The following is a 19,171-nucleotide window of genomic DNA, read 5'->3' as shown; positions in this document are numbered from 1 at the left end:
GGCCTTTGACCCAAAGATCTGTATACATGCCCCAGCTAACCAAAACCTCAGGCAACGTTCTACCTGGGAGGAAATCGGCTTTAACTCCACTAGCTCTATGGCAGTGCATGCTATCCAACCTCTCTGGACCCTTTGAGAAGACTCAGCTAATCCTTAAATCACCCTTATCCCTTAGAATGCGGTTTTATCAGAGTGCCTGGTATACCATAGGTGGTTAATAAATACTTAATGTGGTGAAACTCAAGCTATAGGCTAGGCTAGTTTTCAATACCTACCTGCTTGCTAATATTTTTAAAACTTTAATGTATTCACAGGGTTGGGAGGTATACCATTCCATCATGCATGTGTATGAAGATCGGAACCGGTCTCTTCTTCCGCCCTTACATGGGTTCCAGAGCTCAAACTTAGGTCATTAGGCTTATATGGCAAGCATTTCACTGGCTAAGCCATCTTGCCAGCCCCTTCTAGTCCTCAACACTGAAAGACCAGTGACTCAGCCCCAGACAGTGCCTGACCTGGGGTAAGAATTCAAGAAACAGGTCCTCCTTATCTCACTGCTAAATTACTCTTGACTTAGCTTTTATTTGAACCTACTGGCTCCACCCAAAGGTTAACACACAGTCTCTCTTTGGATGGACTAGTGGAAACAGCATGGAACCTCAAGCTGGCAAGTCCTTTTATTGGGAGAAGAATAAAACAAAAGGTCTCCATTTTGCCTCTTCCCAACCTTCCCAAGAGGCTGTGCAAAGTCAGACTCAAGGCCTGGACATACAGCAGGCTACAGAGGGCACAGGCTTCTGCTGTAAGGAATCAGGGGCTGCAGCTCGGAAAGAAGGGGTTCATCGCACCAGGGCTCATCAGGCTCAGGCTCCCTGAGGCTTCAGGCGCTTGGCCAGCCCTCTCCATGCCTCAGCACAGTCTCCTGCGGACCCATGCCGTTGCTGCTTTGGCCTGTCGAGAAGCAGGCCCTTCAGCTCCAGAAAGCTGCTGATAGTGGCTGGTGTTTCCTGTCTAGTTCTAGCACCTCCCGCCCGCTGAGGTAGGCAGCCCCTTTCTGCCCGTCTTCAGGCCCCAGGATGCCTTCCTTTCACCTGGCTCCTCTAGGGAGCCACAGCACCATTAGCTTTCCCACAAAAGGCACGTTTGCCTTGAATGTCCAGGGAAGCCTCATCTACAAGGGCCTCGGGGTCCTGACATCTGGGCAGGCTGAATGTGCAGCATCTGTGGCCCCACTGTGCCATGGGGGCTGGGAGAGGGGCACCAAAGACCACCTAGACATTAGCTCTGCTCTCCTAGGACCCCAACCATCCCTCCATTAGAATGTGTACAATAGAGCCAAAGGTGGGAGAAAGACCAGGAGGAAGAGCCAAGCTCACAGCCCAGCTTTAGGACATTGACTTACAGAGGGCTACAAGGGACTCACAGGAGGCTCTGCAGACCAGTGTGACAGGGACAGGACAGGGCTTGGTAGTCATTAGCCCAGCAGCCAAAGAGAACACACAACAGAATCAATCTCTCTCTCTCTCTCTCTCTCTCTCCCCACACACACACATACACACACACATGCTTACACACAGACATGCATGCTCACGCCCGTGCACTTGTGCACAAGCATACATAATTTGCATGCATGTGTTGCCCACACGCACTTAACATTCTCCCTCATTCACTCGGATAAACATAGGTTCATACACACATGCGTACATAAACACCTTGGCTTGTGCAGTCATACATATACAGGCACTCATATTCATACACTTGTATACTCACATGTGTACATGCTTAGCCACCCATAAACATACATACATACGTTTGTGCACACAGTGCATTCCACATGTATGCACACGATTGCAGGAATTGGCATCAAGAGTTCAAGCTCTGTCCAGCTGCATTCATCCAAAGAGTTTTACCGTACCCCAGTGGGCCCCATCAGAGTCCTAGGCCAAACCCCCAAAATCAGTTCCTGGTGGGGTGACTCAAAGTCTCAGAGTTGAGTACTTCTTGGCAAGGCTGAGAGAACTTTCGGCTCCGAGTGAAGGACAGGAAAGTCACTCCCTTTGGAGCGGCTGAATAGCTCCCGGGGCACCTATCTCCCCAGATCTCCAATGAGGAGGTGGGGCCATTGACAAGCTGGAGCCCATAGTAGCGCTGGGCCTTAGAAAGAGCCCCAAGGAGCCGCGTCCAGGTAGACATGGTCTTTGAGGGTGAAGTATCATGCAGGGTGGGAATTCTCCAGGCCCTCCTTAGAGTGAGGAAGGAGGCAGGAAAGAGAGGGTTTGTCCAAGCTGGGTCCCCTAGGAAGGTCTGGCTCTGACGACCCAGATCAGCCTCTTGGGAGAAAAAAAAGAAAAAAGAAAAAAAAAAAAAAGATCCAGGGTCAGAAAGAAGAAGAACCTGCCAAGGGGCAAAGGCTGGGGACAGAACAGCGGGCCGTCACCCTCCCTTCCGCGTCACATGGCAGGGTGGGCCCAGAGAAAGACTCAGAAGCGGGTGCTCTGGTAGCGCAGCCTGCGCAGCTCTGCCAGCCCCTCGCTGCGTCCGTACACCTCCCGGCAGGGACTCTCGGCCAGTCACCGGGCCCCCGCCCCTCCCCCGCCAGCGCTGCTGCTGCCACTGCCGCTGCTGCTGCCGCTACTGGAGCTACCACTGCTGCACCGGTCTTCATAGATGGAGATCTCGATCTGGGACGGTAGTTAAGGAGCTACTGGCACCTGGCTGCTAATCGGGAAACGAGTTTCAGATCCAGAATGAGTCTGTGACCTGAAGCCCGCTATGCCCAAAGACCAGAGGCCCGACTGACGTCCAAACAAACCCTTCTCCAAGCCTCAGCTAACAGTTTCTGAGAGGACACAGGGCTGAGTGCACGGCGGGATCCCCACGGACAGAGTCTGGCTTTCTTCGAGATGCATTATGGGATCCCGAGTCACAGATGCGCGGGGAAATGGCGTTAGATACACTCACTTCCCTTCGCAGATCCCTAATGTCCCACTCCAGTTAGGCCAGTCCAGTCCCTTCACCTGCCAACAGTCAATTATTACATCTACAAACTGGGGACACCAACAGAGCCTTGGGGTTCCTGTGAAAATTAAATGGAGTACTACCTGAGTACTGAACACAACACAAGGACTCCGTAAAAAAAAAAAAAAAAAAAAAAAAAAGAATCAGGGAGAAATATGTGTGCTTCTGGGGTTGTGTTTTCTGAACTCTTCTCTCAGCTTTATTGTAAAATACGTTATTTTAACTACTGCATGGGGAGCTGTTCACCTGAACTACTGTTCCAAATGGGGTCAGTTCACCGAACTCCTGTCCACCCCCTGCCCAGCCTGTCACCAAGACAGCCAACCCATAGAGCATCCCCACTCTGCCGCTCATTTTGCTCCTCTGTATTCAGTGGGTAGTAGGGCTCAACACAGGCTGTTCAAGGAGATTGTGAAAGGCGTGCAGACTCTTTGAGGACCAGACAGCATTACAGGTTAAGAGAACCTGGGCTCAAATCCTGACTGTGACAATCTGCTGCTCGAAGGTTTGTGAATGAGCCAGCTTCCCTTCGGCGTCCTGGTTCACATGGGAGGGTAGGAAAAGCCAACCTCTCGGGATGTGATGGAGATCACATGAGATGGTATTTTTCAAATCCTTTGCATGGTGGCTAGCCTGTTTTAAGCACTGATAGCATGTAGTTCAATGAACACAATGCCTGAAACTCACAAGTGATCCCAATAACTAAAGGTGAGGAACGCTTACAACCGGTGGTGTGTGGGATCCCGGAAGGGCCCTCAGGAGGCTCCCATTTCCTAGCAGCATCCTCAAGGAGCCCGCTGGGTAGACAGCTCTGCACCTCACAGAGAAGAGCCCGGAAGGATACAACCCTCATCCCGCGCTCCACGGGATCCGTGAGCAGGAGCCCTCGGGGAGCAAAGACCTTCTCGTTCTGCTCCTGGATGTAACGGGAAATCTTCTTGAGAACCTGTAGAAACAGAGGTCCTTAAAGATGAGTCTGTGGCAAGGTGGCTGGGGGAGGGGAGACGGGGAATCCGCACCTTCTCATAGTGGGTCTCCATGCAGAGGAAGATGAAGTAGGCCGTGGCACAGGCCAGGCAGCCCTCCAGGTAGGAGCTGCCCCCAATCTTCTCAGCCTCCGCATAAAAACCATTGAGGGTCTTCACAGTCTCCTCAAAGAGCTGCCGCTCGATCTGGAGGGAGAGAGGCAGAGAGGCAGACTGTTAGCCTCCTCAGTATGGGGGCATTCCCTGGTGGGGTCGGATAACAGTCCTGGGGCCGCGTGGGTGGGAGGCGGTGAAATACTGTCGCACAGGCATGACTGAGGGGCTGCAAGCCGAACAGACAGAGGTCAGGCGCGGGAGACCTGGAGTTCGGTCCAGACTTGTCCATGAGCTAACCGTGTGGCCCTGTGTGAGTGGCTTGGTGGTACTGTGCTAGTTTCCTGAAGCATGAGAACCAACATGGCTGTTGGCCTCCCTTGGAAACAGGAGACCTATGATGTCCTAGATCAGTGGTTTTCAACCTTTCCAATGCTGTGTGACCTGTTAATACAGTTCCTCATGTGGTGGTGGACCCCCCCCCAACACAAAATAATTTTTTTGCTACTTCATAACTGCAATTTTGCTACTGTTATGAATCATAATGTAAATATCTGATATGCAGGACATCTGATGTGTGATCCCTGTGAAAGGGTCACGACCTACAGGTTGAGAACTTGAATGTCCTAGACATTTTATGTCTCAGCCATGTATTCTGGTGAGATCACTTCCCACTGTGATGATTGTGCCAGGGCAAATTCTCCTGATTTGGAAGGGGCTTCAGCTGCCTGCAACTGAAGTGAGAGCTTAGAAGAGACTCTCCAGGGGCTCTTTTCATCCCAGCTAAGAAGTCACTAACTGCCACAGCTGTCGTGTGTGTGTGTGTGTGTGTGTGTGTGTGTGTGTGTGTCTATGTGTAATGTGTATGTGTCTGTGTGTGTCTGTGTATCTGTGTGTAGGTGTGTGTCTGTGTGTGTCTTTGTCTATATGTATCTCTGTGTGTGTCTGTGTGTGCGTCTATGTATGTCTGTGTATGTGTCTGTGTGTAGGTCTGTGTGTCTCTGTACGTGTGTCTGTGTGTGTGTCTGTGTGTGTAGGTGTATGTGTATGTACCTGTGAGTGTGTGTGTGTGTGTGTGTGTGTGTGTGTGTACAGTCAGGGAGTTGGCCTGTATCTGTAACAATAAGACACACTGAGAATGTTCTGTGTGCCAAAAGCTTTCCTGAAACCCCACTCTCTTTCTCACAGGTGAGTACTGCTCTCTGATCCCGAGACCACAGGAACCCTGAGGCCTCCCTGCCCCCACCACTGCCCTAATACTTCCTGCAGAGGATTGGTATGCTTACACAAGAATGGGATGCTCATGGTTTTCCAAGAGCCAGTGAGGATTCAGTCAGCAAAGACCAGCCACACCTCATCTTTCATGCCTCCTCAAATGGCCTGGTCTATAACATAGATAAGCACCAGGTCTCTGCTCTTCCCCCAATCCCAAGCCAGCTCTAAGGCAGCTGCCTGCCTGGTGGGGGCTGTACACCGTCAGAAACAGGAGAAAAGCACGAGCCTTGGCTGACTGCTTTAGAAGTCACCACCATCACATGAAGTTGGTACCTCAGACTCCCTCCCCACTTAGTCTAAGACAGGTAAAAGCATGGGAAGAGCCCCTAGCTCTTCCCCAGGGTTGCTGAGCTACCTGTCACCACTCTGATCACATAGCATCCACTTTCGTCCTTACCTACTCAGAATGCGCTTGCATCAGTGTGACCAGGCTCTTGCAGTACTTTCTAATAACTTTGGTGAGTCACTTCCTGATTCTAGTCCTGAAGGACTCTTCTGCTCCTGAAGCTCTTTCTCTCTCTCTCTCTCTCTCTCTCTCTCTCTCTCTCTCTCTCTCTCTCTCTCTCTCTCTCTCTCTCTGTGTGTGTGTGTGTGTGTGTGTGTGTAAGGATTTGGTTAACACACTTTCATATTTGGGGGCTCTAAGGTAGCTGTGAACCCTTGCATTGCTTCCCAGGTGATGCTGACCCTGGCAGCCATGGGGCATAGTTTTGAAACAAGGGCTTAGTGGTGGTGCCCAGTGATGGCTGCACACTAACAACTCTTGGGCAGTTTTTCAAGGCAACGTTGCACTCCAGTCTCAGCCCCAGGACGGGGAGGGCTAGGTCAGAGCAGCAATTACTACTGTCATCTTACCCTACCCAAGGAGATGTCTTGTCTGGTCTCCCATTTTCCAAAGATCACAAATGTCCCCAATCCAGCCAAGAGTGGGAAAAGGCACTGTAATAAAGGCACTGTGATAAAGGCACTGTGATAAAGGCACTGTGATAAAGGCACTGTGATAGAGAGACAACCAGCTACTGCCCAAGCAGGATCTAGGGACCACTCAATTCTATTTCACCTGAGAATTCCTCATTTAAAAAAAAAAAATTGAAGTCTGACCAGCCATGGTTAAAATAATTTTTAGTTAAATTTAAAAAATTAATTTGTTAATTAAGGCATAAAACATTGCCAGTGCCTAGGCGCCACTACCCAGGATTCTGACTGAAGTGCTTTGGGGTGCATTGAGTTTTTTTAGCTCCCGAGAAAAGTCTAGTGTGTAACCAAGCTTAAGGCCAGCTGCCAACAAATAGAGATGCTTAAACCACAGGGCAGCTATTGAATCAGCAAGTGTGGATGACACCTAATCTCACCCACTAGGACTCAGGAATTTACATTTGTTTAACAAGATTTCTAGTGAATTCTCATGCTGGGGTAATTTGAGCAGCTGGACTGGAACAAGTCTGAGGTTTTCTGTTTTGTTTTGTTTAGTTTTCCAGAGAATTTTCTGTGTGGAAATGCAAGACAATCCAATGGATTTATCATTTTTCCATTTGAGGCACCTGAACAAGTCATGCATTTTGTGACATTATGTGACATATAAGACTGGATCCAGGCTGGTGAAATGGTTCAGCAGGTAAGAGCACTGACTGCTCTTCCGAAGGTCCTGAGTTCGGATCCCAACAACCACATGGTGGCTCACAGCCACCCGTAATGAGATCTGACGCCCTCTTCTGGTGCTATCTAAAGACAGCTACAGTGTATTACACCAGAGCAAGCGGGGCCGGAGCAAGTGGGGCCGTCCTGAGTTCAATTCCCAGCAGCCACATGATGGCTCATGGCCATCTCAACAGCTACAGTGTACTCATATACATAAAATAAATAAATAAATCTAAAAAAAAAAAAAAAAAGACTGGATCCACAGGGCAGTGGTGGCACATGCCTTTAGTCCCAGCACTTAGGAGGCAGAGGCAGGAGGATTTCTGAGTTCGAGGCCAACCTGGTCTACAGAGTAAGTTCCAGGACAGCCAGGGCTATACAGAGAAACCCTGTGTCTAAAAAACAAAACAAAACAAAACAAACAAAAGACTGGATCCATTCCTCTGTTGAGGGACATCTGGGTTCTTTCCAGCTTCTGGCTATTGTGAATAAGACTGCTATGAACACAGTGGAGCATGTGTCCTTGTTATATGTTGGAGAATCTTTTGGGTATATGCCCAGGAGTGGTAAAGCTGTGTCCTCAGGTAATACTATGTCCAATTTTCTGAGGAACCACCAGACTGATTTCCAGAGTGGTTGTACCAGCTTGCAATCCCACCAACAATGGAGGAGTGTTCCTCTTTCTTCACATCCTTGCCAGCATCTCCTGTCACTTGAATATCTGATCTTAGCCATGCCAGGGGGAGGGAGGCAGGAGTGAGTGGGTGGCAGAACACCCTCATAGAAGCAGGGGGAGGAGGGATGAGATAGGGGGTTTCCAGGGGCAGGGGAGGAACCAGGAAAGGGGATAACATTTGAAAAGTAAATAAAGAAAATATTAAAAAAATTTAAAAAGATTGGATTAAAAAAACAAAACAAAACAACCTGATTCCCAGTGCCACCACAGAGGTGGAGCTCATGTTTAGAAAAAGGCGCCCTCACCCAAAAGGAGCCCTTACCCGGCTATCCAGCTCTGGCGGGAATTTGGTCTGGAACTGACAGATGGTGCCGTCACTGTAGTCTCTCTGGATAAAGACCTTGGTGGCCAGTGAAGCACTTCGCCTGAGCTCCTGAAGATTGTGGACCTGAGGAGAGGAACAGGGGACACATGCTTAGGGGACCATTGTCTCAGTGCACTGATACAGAGGGCTCTGAAGCTTCGCTTAATCCTGACACACAGGCATAGGCTGGCCACACAGCCAGGCTCCAGGGGCCTAGAGAAACAGGCCTTGTACAGTTCACATGAGAAGCTTCCTGATGTCATTGTAGTGTGAAGCCTAAAGAAGGAGCAAGGCTGGACCAAAACGAGAGGCTCAGAGCCGTCAACCACAGCAAAAATGGATTCTAGCAAAGGGAAGTGAGGCACAGTGGTGACTGGCCCTGTGACTGGAAAACTCAGCACAGACAAAGATGAAAGCCTTAGGCCCTGCAAGTGGAGTTCACAAGCAGGCTGGGGAGTGGAGCACGTGGAAGAGAGGAAACCTGGGATGTCTCCCTGAACTCCAAAGGAGACTGAAGTCTAGGCCAAGTTCTGGAAGGCCAGGAAGCACCCACAATGGTTTCCTTAACCCAGAAAAGGCCTGGGAATGGCTATTTCCGCAGACAGAACTGAATACAAAGTAGACTGGGGCCAGGCGCTGAATTAATAGCTTTCCTTGGTAGGAAGGTGTGGCATGACTTCTGTCTCTCCATCCAATCTGAAAACTTGACACTGGCCTGGCCCTTAAGGGGAGTGGGCACTATACAAGCCCCCTCCAGTCTCAGTCTCTCACACTGGAGACAAACACACCATTGGCAAAATACGCCCAGCACTGGAACCGAGTGGAGACCAGGCCCTAAGGCAGAGAGAAGGAAAGCTAGTTCATCCTGTGTAATTAAGCTGAATCCATTCAGTCACTTTTCTCTCATTTATTGAGTCCCTACTAGTGCCAGGCTCTCCAGACACTGAGCAAAAGGCAGTCTATGGGCTCCGGGGAGGAAGGCAAGTTAAAGCCTAATGAATCAGACTGTGATGAATGGTTGAAACAAAGTCTCATTTACTCAGAGATGCTTATGCACTAAGGCTTCTGGGGACTGCACGGAGTCCTAAGGGGAGGTTAGGGATACTCAGTGATGGGGGCTGGCCAGAAGTAGAAAGAGGAGGAAAGGGTGACCCTGAAAAGAGAAGTAATGAAGACATGATCTGCTCCAGTGGCTCTAGGCAGCATTTAACAAGACCAAAGCTGGTCTGCAGAATAGATACCATCAGTGGGAGATAAACGTGTACTGCGGTCAAGGGTGAGATCACAAACTGGATGGGTCTCTGCCAACAGGAAGGATTTCAGGTTGGAGATGCCTAAAACTAGAGAAGACTAAAAGTGATTGACAAGACAGAAGGAGTGGATGATTGGTATATCAAGGTCTTAGAAATGAAGGAATCAGAGAACATTACATAAGGCTCTCCTAAACTCAAGTAAACTTTACTTCAAGTTTGGGGGATGAATTAAATAGCACATAAGTGCTCCTCCAGTCTCAATATTTCTTGATTCCACTAAGCAGTATCTTTGTTGGAAAAGCCCCCTTTTAATATCTACTAGGATCCTGTGATAATTTTGGGAAAAAAATCCATGCTTTAGTAATACAAATTAATGATCAGTGTGTCCACTCGATCTAGTTATTGTTTCACTATAATGTATTTTCCTGAGAAAAGAATGGAGTTGTGAACTTCCATGCCCTTCCAAAGCCAGCACGTAAGAGCCAGCCATGGATTCTTTAAGCTCCAGAAGGATCATTCTGACAGTTTTGTAGGAGTGGGTAAGCCTAAGGGACCCATTGGATAGGTCCCTTTCTGTCATAGCTCAAGGTAAAATGGGGCTAAACCATGGAAGGCAGTGATGAGGATGGAAAGGAAGCAGAAATAATTGGTCCAGCCACTTTGGCTGGGACTTGGCTTCCTGCCCAGGCATCATCCTTTGTCTGAACCTACACACACACCTGTGTACACATATATGCAGGCACTTCCATGACCCATGATGGCGTGTCTCTTAATGAATGGCTCTTGATGAACAGCTATTTCATTTTTCCTCCTACGAACAACTAAGTTCATTCCAAGTCTTCCTTGCACATTGGAGTGGCCCACATGCTAAGCAAAGTTAGTGGACGTGGTGAATATCTGATTTGACTCCTACAGACCTGAAACTCCTTCCTTCCCCCAGAAACCAGAGGAGCCAGGTGTTAAAGACAGTGGAACTGGAAAAGGCTTGAGTCCCTAAGTGACCACTTGGAGGGCATGCCTGCTGATTGGGAGTGCTCCACTCAGGACTTTACTGAGAAGGAAGTAGTCTTCAATTAGTGAGATGTTAGCTGATGTCTTACATAACACAGACCTATTTGCTCTTGACTGATTCATCCACTCTCAAGTCTCTAGCAATAGCTGTACCCTGAACCTAAGACCCTTTCCTGGCTCCAGGTGCCTAGGCATCTGCTTCTGCCCTGAAGCGTGTCTGTTGGCCTGGAGAAGAGCAGATGAGACATGATTTACATGTAAGAGCCTTGGCATGCCAGACTGACAGAATGCACACAAATCACACAGTCTGGCGCAGTAGGTAGAGAGTGGGATTTTAGGCAAGAAAAGCCTCATGGTTCTCTCTGTCTATGGTGGTTCCATCCAGAAGTACCAAGGGGCCAAGCAAAAGATGACTTGCTGAACATGGCAGCGGGAAACCTGAGCCTGGGCAACCTGCTTGAAAGTCTGTCATTCTCTGGCCTCTGTTTCTTCAGAGATACTAAACAGGAGCCCCCATAATTAGAACCACTCTCATCTCTGACTTGAAAGAAGCCTTATCAGGAATGGGGGACATAGACATTTCCAGAGGTAGAGCAGTGGGCTGGGCTGGGCCTGTGGCTGTCTGTCAGAGAGCTGGCCAGTCATTGCCATTGAGGAATGTGCAACCAGGTGCCTGACACTTCTGATTTTATAAGGGAAGCCACAAATCCAAAATTTCTTAATATCAGCTATCCAGTTTTCTAAATGTTTTGGATAATTCTTTTAAGTGCAAGGACTAACCTGGCTAAATAAGGCCACATGTGTATAAAGAGTTAACCTTTTTTTTTTTTTAATGTATTCACCACTGCTCTCTTCAGACGCACCAGAAGAGGGAATCAGACCCCATTGCAGATGGTTGTGAGGCACCCCCAATGCTCCCTGAGGCTGCAGACTCTGTCTCCCCTGGGAAGTCCCCCTTAGCATCTTTCCAGGGGTGTCTCTGAGAACTGAGCTACCCCCTCTATCTCACAGTCTTTGGCCCATCCCCCCCCCCATCACCATACCTCAGTCTGTTGGCAGCTGAGGCCAAGACCAAGGGTGTTTCATGAGGAGGAAAGTCAGAGGTGAGATCTGTGGGCACCATTTCCCAGGCCACAGTGTAACAAGGACAGGAAGGAGACCTAGAGATGGAGCACAGCAGGTGACATAGTAGGTCTCTATACACCTGTAGCCCCTCAGGCTGGGCTTGTAATGAGCAATTGCAGGAATGCAATGAGCTCCGAGGCCTGGCATGCCCAAGACAAACAGCTGGTCCACAGATTCATCCTCACTAAAAAACCATCTCACTCCATAAGATGCAGGTGAGGGCCAGCTCAAGAATCACGAGATGGGCTAGGTGGCAGTAGAGGAATGCAGATCATGAGTCACTGCAGCCAGGTAGGGCCTGAGGGTGGAAAACTGGGCACAGGGCCACCCTTCTTCTCAGCCTACACTCGGGCCCAAGCTCAAGCCAGTGACTCAGAGATCAGACCTCCAAATACCCTGCCTGGATAATGCTACTTGGGTGCACTTAAAGACCTGCCAAAATCTACTTCAAGATGCCCCCTCCAAACAAAGAGCCACTCCCCAGTTTTCTTGGCCATTTGGACTGTTTCCCGGGCAGACCCTGCTCCTAGTGACACACATTTCAGAGGCTCGCTGCTCAGGAAATGGGCTCAGGAAAGCTCTCCAAATGAGGTCAGCGTCTCACTCAGGGACTGCTCTTCCTCCCTCTTCTGTGTTCCCCACACACACCCTTTCCCTAATGCCAACTTCTAATCAGGAAGCAAAAAATTCAGTCTCCATGGAAAGCTGTCTTCCCTTCCCTCCCCCTTTTCTTTCCTTCCCACCCCTCTCTGTCTCTGTCTCCTCCTCCTACCCAGTTCCACTTCCTCTTTAGACTGCTAAGGAAATGACCATGGGAACCTGGAGTGAGGTTTTCCTTCCCCCAACAGGTTTTTCCTGGCAATCTCAATCCAATCCTAATATTAAAAAAAAAAAAAAAAAAAAAAAAAAAACAGCCCTGAGGGATGAGTCACCCAGCCCCAGACACCATACATCCTGTGCCTTGGCAGAGCCTGAGTTTCTTCTCTCAGCACCACCAACAGAGTCCAGCCAAGGCCAAGCTGTGAGGTTGAAAGTGTTAGCCCTCAGCTCCTGGCCATCCTAGACAGTCTTCTGTCCCTCTGTTCTCAAGATGAACAGCCAGGAAACCCAAGTCCCTCTGGCTCGGTGGTCCTCAACCTTCCTAGTGCTGCAACCCTTTAATAGAGTTCCTCATGTGTGTGGTGACCTCCAACCATAAAATTATTCTCGTTGCTACTTCACAACTGTGATTTTGCTACTGTTATAAATCATAATGTAAATATCGGATATTTCTGATGGTCTTAAGGGAGTTGTGACCCACAGGTTTAAAGCTTCTACTCTGGCTCTTTCTAACACACCTCTCCTCACTCAACGTTCTGTCTCAAGATCCCTAGAACTCTGGTAAGCATCCCACTGGCTACCTGGATACACTATCCTCGATGCAAACCATGAAGATAGTGGTCATGGAGGCCAGGAAAATTATTGTCTTAGCGCTGCAGGTGAATCATCTGTAAAAATGGGATAATGAAGCCTTCTTTGACTCCCTCACCAGGCTGAAGCAAGCTTCCAAGCCTTAGTCCTCTTGTCTGTTAATTGCAGATAATAACACCATCCTTGCCCACTTCACAGAGCTGCATACACACACACAGCCGTTCTGTGTGCCATGGCCTTGTATCCACACAGGCGTTATGAGCAGAGCCTCTCCCAGGAGAGAGTCATCAAGCCTACTACCAACAGCTTCCTGGAAACCTGGCCTCAGCCAAGAAGTGTGAGTCTGTGAGTAGACTGTGTGGGCCACAACAGACCTGTAGGGGAGAGATGGTAGGACAGACAGGCCTTTTGGAGCCCATCAGTTCACACTAGCAACTGCTGCTTCGGTCTGGCAGGCCTGCCTGCACATGGGAGGGCTCTGGGACGGTATGAATCCCTGCTTGCTAACCTTGTGGAACATCAGCAGGCAAACAATGCCAAGCAACATCAGGAGAGCCAGTGGAATGATGGCAGTGGCACTTGGTACTGATGTCATGCCACTCGCCGGGATCCCAGAGGCATCTCACAGAATCATTCACAGGCTTTTGCTCTCCTCCTTGGCAGTGATCCAGCTAAGCTGGAAATGGGGAGGCCCCACAAAAGACAGCAGCCGCAGAACTGGGGAGACCCAGTGTGCTGCTGCACTCCAAACATTCAAAGAAACTTTCAGCTCTGCTGTTGGCATGCTGTGTGAGTACTGAGCCAATCCTTTCTTCCATGTGTCAGCTTTACCATGCATAAAGAGCTCTCCCTGAGTAACCTCTGCGGGTAGAGACACCAAGTCCCGACTTCTTACGCATTATGCCAAGATTCTGTCCTTAGCTAACAGGCCCCTTGGGCTAGAGACACACCATGAAGAACGCCGTCTCTTCCCCCACACAGACAAATGTGGATACACTGGGAAAAGCAACTCAAATGGAGAAGGAAAGAAATTCTCAAAAGTGGGGACTGGTGCAGGAGATTCATTAAAACCAACCCTTTGGGTTCTGGGCCTGAGCATGTCTTTGTCCACATTCTCCTCCTGAGGAAATGTGGATGTGAAGGAAGGTCTGTCTTACCTAGTCAAACATTTGGGTTAGAAGCAGGATAGTGCACCGCATAGCAACAAGAGCAGTAGGCCACCTTCCCTCCCTTACACAGGTGTGCAGGGATCTCCAAACGTCTCAGGAGTCAGAACCCAGTGTTCAGAAGGGAAACCCCAGCCCAGCTGGGACTTGGTGTTATTAGTAACAAGTAGACTCTCAGGTCTCGGGGTGGCATGGGCAAGATTGACATGTCAAAGGTGAGGGGACCACTCAGCAAATCTCTGCTAATAAGCCATGCCACTCCATACCTCTCCCCATGAACCTGGGGAACCACCCTCTACCCCCATCTGCCCCCGCCTTCTCCTCGTGCCCAGTCTGCCCCTAGTGGAGAATCATTCCCTGGGGCATTGCCTGCGGGTTAAGGTGCTGGCCCCTACCTCAGTGGCCATCTTCAGGGCGTTCTGACCAGTCCTTGGCTGTCGCTGGGCTGGGCCAGGGGGGCTGTCCGCGGTGCTGATGTGAAGAGCCGGTGGGCTGGCCGAGGACGGCGAGGGCCTGGGCGCTGTCCGCGGTACTGATGAGATCGCCGAAACCCGAGGAGTGCTCCTGCGGGCCGGAGGGTCCCTGAGAGAGGGTCTGTGCTGTCCACGGTGCTGACGCGGGAGCCGGGCCCGGGAGGCGAGGCCGCGCCCGAGGCTCCTCACCGCCCGATCGCCTGCTGCCAGGGCTCCTGCAGGCAATGGCCCGGTTTTTTCTTTGACAGCGGCAGCAGCGGCGGGCACGGGGGCGGCGGGGGAAGGAGGGGCCAGCGCTTCGGCGGGCGGGGAGGGGGAAGCCGCGGCCCCCAGACTCCGGCATCCGCCGGAGAGGAGCCCCGCCCGCGGCCACCGGCTCCGCTCCCGCCCCGCCCCGTCCCGCCCCGCCCAGCGCCCCGCCTCCCCTGCCCGCCCTCCCCCTGCAGGAGCTCCTTGAATGTTGCGCCAGCTTCCACCGCCTCCGGGGACTTCCAGAAGCTGAAGAAGGAAGATGGGCTCTGCCTGCCGCAAGGCACCCCGACCTGCAGTACGGAAGTCTCGACTATCCACAGGCCGTCGGCCTCCACCTTTCCAAAAACCTTCAAATTCTACCTCTATCCTTCCCCCATTCTGTCTCAAGCACTACCCGGCCTTATGTAGACATTCCCTTCTCTCTTTTCTCCTTTACACTTCCTTTAAACTCCATTAGCTAGGGGAAGATGCTGCAGATATGAGAGAACATTTTCTTTAAATACTTACTCACATTTCATCCCCAGCTTTCCCCTAGGGTCCCTTCTTTCAAGGAGCTCCGTATGGAAGCCAGTCTTTCTGTACGGTCCTCCTGGTCCAGGTCCCACCCCTTACACTTCTGTCTTCCTTCCGCCATCCCAGAGTTTATACACACTCCCCCAGTACCCAATTACCACCACCAGTCAAAAACCACAGGCCTAACCGGTATGCCCACTCTCCAAGGTGGCATTAGGCTTTCCAATCAAATGGCTTATCTACTTAATTAGCAGAAAGGAAACCCCAACACAGGTGTCTTTGAACACACCCATAATAACCCCAGATCTGTGTCTGAAGGGAGCTGGGTACTTCCTCTACAGCCTGGCTGCCCACAGGGCAGCAGCATCAGCCATGACATAGGACTGGAGCAGATGCCACAACAGGCAGCCAGAAGACCTGACTCCAGTTCAGACCTCTCCTGATTTCCTACCTCGAATAACAGTCTCACTTTCTGGGTTTATGATCCTCTTTCTGCAGCATATACTTGTTGGCCTCCACTAGCCTATAGCTAGGGTCCTTTCTTTTTCTACCAAATTTCTCTTTTAAATTTTCCAAATATACAGGAGAAGTTGGGGGGTTGGGGGGACATTTGCCAGAACTGATACATTTGATTTTGATAATATTTTTACATTTGATTTTGATTTGTTGGATTTGTTGATGGAAACTGGATCAAGGAGATGTATATAATTTGACTAGATTATTAGAAAATGATAGATTCCACAGTTTTATCCTTAAATACTTCAGCACTCATCCCCTCAGAATAAGAGTATTTTTCTGAGCCAGGTGTGATGGTGCACACTTTTAATCTTGGTGCTCCTGAGGCTGAGGTGGGTGGAGAGACATGAGACCTTATCTCAAAAAGCAAAATAGCATTCTCCTGTGTAATCACAATATCATTATCATGTCTTTTAAAATTCCATGGTAACCCTACTATTTTAGGATGGTTTGTTACCCCCAAAGATGTATTAATAGCATTTATTCAACAGAACTTTCTATTTTTAATACCAAACATTTATGGATCACTTAATGTGTGCCAGACAGTATGTTCAACACTGCACATACATTTTGAAATCCTGACAATTGCTGTGAGTCACATTTTTTTTTATTTTTTAAAATCTGTCTTCTGTCTCTCTTTCTGCCTCTCTCTCTCTCTCTCTCTCTCTCTCTCTCTCTCTCTCTCTCTCTCTCTCTCATGTGTGTGTGGAGGTGGATTTATGCTCTGAGAGTCAGTGTATGGATGCCACAGAGCCCGTGGGGAAGCAATCAGAGGACAACCTTAAATGTCACTGTCCATCTCTACCTTCCATGGGGTCTTTTGTTTGCCTCTGCATAGACCAGGCTATCTGGCCTATCTCACCATATGAGCACTGGGTTCCAGGCATGCCATTTCTGATTTTTTTTTTTGCATAGACCTTGGAGATTTGAACCCACTCCTCACTGTCACACAGCAATCACTTTAGCTGCTAAGCATCTCCCCAGCCCCACTTCCATATTGTTGTCATCCCTTCAGTATTCCAGAATAAGAAGCCCAAAGTCTCCCATGAGAAGGATTTAGACAAAGACAGTCAAGCTCTAAAGGCAGTGTGTGGCCTGTCCCCTGGCTACACTACTATCTTCTCGTACTTTGCCGACTACAAGCTGACAGAACCAACATCTCCACCTGCCCATTTTTCATAAGAGCACATTGTGTCTCTAAGGATAAGTGACATGCCAGAATAGCTAAGGGAAGATATTCAGGTGGGTCTGCCTCATAGCTCTGCAAGTGTTGACACTAATGTGCAAACTGGGATTGCCTGCAAATCCACCACGGTCACTGCTAACAAATGAGCCCGTCATCTAGTGGTGTCCACTGGAGACCTGAAACCATTCCTTCCTCTTGCACAGCAAGAGTGTCACTGTCCCTCTCACTTGACTTCAATCCTGTTAACCTGACAGCCATCTGAAACCCTCCCCCACCCCGGTTCACCCGGTGACTAGAAGAAAGCCATTAAACAAGCCTGCCCATTGACTGACTCTTGGCTGAGTACTTACTGAGTTCTAGATTGTAGAGACTTGAGATACAGCACTGACTAAATACACACAGACTGTTCTTGCCACACATATGAGAAAATAAGTTCAGTGCACAGTGTGGTCATTGCTAGAAAATGAAGTCAGCTGTGATAAGGGTCTGGGGTCAAAGGTCAAAGGGAGGCGATTTCTGAAGGAATAACTCAGGGGAAATTTTCTTAATAAGGACAGATGTAGGTCGAGGTCTGAAAGAAAGAGAGGGAAATAGACATACAAATGCGTAGGAAAAGAGTGACAAGGCAGAAAGAACAGAGCTCAAGGACCCTGAAAAGAAGTGGCCTAATGTATCCAAAAAATAGCTCCAAACCAGAGTCCATAGAATGGAGAGCAAAGGAAAGAAAGATGGGATGTTGCTGTTGCTGTTGTTGCTGTTGTTGTTGTTGTTGTTGTTGTTGTTGTTGTCATTGTTTAAAGGGAAGTAGCAGAGTGGTGGTGGTGGCACATGCCTTTAATCCCAGCACTTGGGAGGCAGAGGCAGGCAGATCTCTGGGAGTTGGAGGCCAGCATAGTCTACACAGCCAGTTCTAGGACAACCAAGGATACACAGAAAAACTCCGTCTCAGAAAACAAAACAAAGTGAGAAGTAACCAGGTTTTAAGGGCCTTGTAGCCCCAAGAACTTTGGATCAAGAAAGTGAGATAGCAAAGTGTAATAGAAAGTTTGGGGTAGAGACACTGACATTATCTAACTTAGTCTTTTGGATTTTATTTTGTATGGTTGTTGAAGAGGTGAGGCTGGAAGCTTTGAGACCCATTAAATTAGTCCAACAAGGTGTGGAGAGAAAAATAGCTTAGACACTTGGAGGTAGCCAGTAATCAGGTTCTAGACACAGTTGGAAGATAATGTGGTGACAGTGTTTACAGAGTTTTAAATGTATGATTTGGGTCAGTCTAAAATCATCCCAGTATTGAGATAAGAGATACCTGGAAGTGAAAAAATCTTCAATCTACTGATGTGATGGAGTAGGAGCTAGGGCCTGAATAAGCCCTGAAGTGCGGTTTGAATTGTGTTAATCTGACTTAGGTCTGAACTTTGATGTAAATAGTATAAAGTGGTGAAGAAGAAAGACATTTAGGAGTTAGGGAAGGAATAAGAGTTAGAAATAAAACTTCAAGACTAGCCGGGCTGTGGTGGCACACGTCTTTAATCCCAGCACTTGGGAGGTAGAGGCAGAAGAAGCAGGCGGATTTCTGAGCTCAAGGGTCTACAGAGTGAGTTACAGAACAGCCAGGTCTATACAGAGAAACCCTGTCTCAAAAAACTAGAAAAACAAAACAAAACTTCTAGTCCTCTATAGATTCAAATGGGGTTTCAAATCAAAGGACTAACCAAAGGACTAACCAGGCATGGTGGTGCATGCCTTTAATCTCAGCACTTGAGAGTCAGAGGCATGTGGGTTTCTGTGATTTAAAATCTGCTGGTCTACATAGTAAGTTCCAGAGCAGCCAGAGCTACATAATAATGAATCTGTCTCAAACTTCCCACCCCTCAAAAATGGACGAGGTAAGTTCATTTAAGGAAGGCGTATAGGCAGAATGTTGTCAAGAACTAATCCTGAATCCACCACTTCTAGACTAGGAGACAGAAAGGACTAAAAAGACAGTTGAGTCCAAGACCCGAGATAATGAGACCCTGGATCCCAGAAGTGAAGGCTGGGGAGGACACCTTACTCACACTGCTGTTGCTCCACAGATCCTAAAATAAGCAATGTCTCATGACCATTGGTTCAGCAGTAGAGAAGTCACTGGCAACTTTGAGGGAGGCTGTCAGTGGGACAGAATGTTCTCCTGGTTAGAGTTTGAGAGTCTGATAGAACGGAAGAGAAGAAGC

General features: G+C 48.9%; 1 protein-coding gene across 2 annotated transcripts; it reads right to left on the bottom strand.

Moving 5' to 3' along the window:
• Positions 1-562: 562 nt before the first annotated feature.
• Positions 563-14,515, bottom strand: Golga7b (golgin A7 family member B). 2 transcript variants are annotated; one of them, XM_031390362.1, is made up of 5 exons: positions 14,411-14,515; positions 8,009-8,134; positions 4,038-4,190; positions 3,863-3,964; positions 563-2,681 (listed from the first exon to the last, which is right to left on the bottom strand). In XM_031390362.1, exons 1-5 carry the CDS (start codon positions 14,420-14,422, stop codon positions 2,571-2,573), a joined length of 504 nt encoding a protein of 167 aa, XP_031246222.1. In that variant the 5' UTR covers positions 14,423-14,515; the 3' UTR covers positions 563-2,570. The 2 variants fall into 2 exon arrangements, with proteins under 2 accessions (XP_031246222.1, XP_031246221.1); XM_031390361.1 differs by lacking the exon at positions 563-2,681 and having other exon boundaries at positions 3,190-3,964.
• Between the last annotated feature and the right edge of the window lie 4,656 nt (positions 14,516-19,171).

This window comes from Mastomys coucha, unplaced genomic scaffold (genome assembly GCF_008632895.1).
Source record: "Mastomys coucha isolate ucsf_1 unplaced genomic scaffold, UCSF_Mcou_1 pScaffold21, whole genome shotgun sequence".
In the NCBI taxonomy this organism is placed as follows: domain Eukaryota; kingdom Metazoa; phylum Chordata; class Mammalia; order Rodentia; family Muridae; genus Mastomys; species Mastomys coucha.
Note: the sequence above shows the minus strand (reverse complement) of the source record. Positions and strands in the feature narration are given on the sequence as shown.

What these genes read in the sequence shown, in the direction of transcription:
- Golga7b (XM_031390361.1), bottom strand. An exon ending in CGCCAGAGCTGGATAGCCGG is followed by an intron (nt 4,191 to 8,008) that starts GTAAGGGCTCCT and finishes CTCTCCCTCCAG; the next exon opens with ATCGAGCGGCAGCTCTTTGA. An exon ending in TGGAGACCCACTATGAGAAG is followed by an intron (nt 3,965 to 4,037) that starts GTGCGGATTCCC and finishes CTGTTTCTACAG; the next exon opens with GTTCTCAAGAAGATTTCCCG.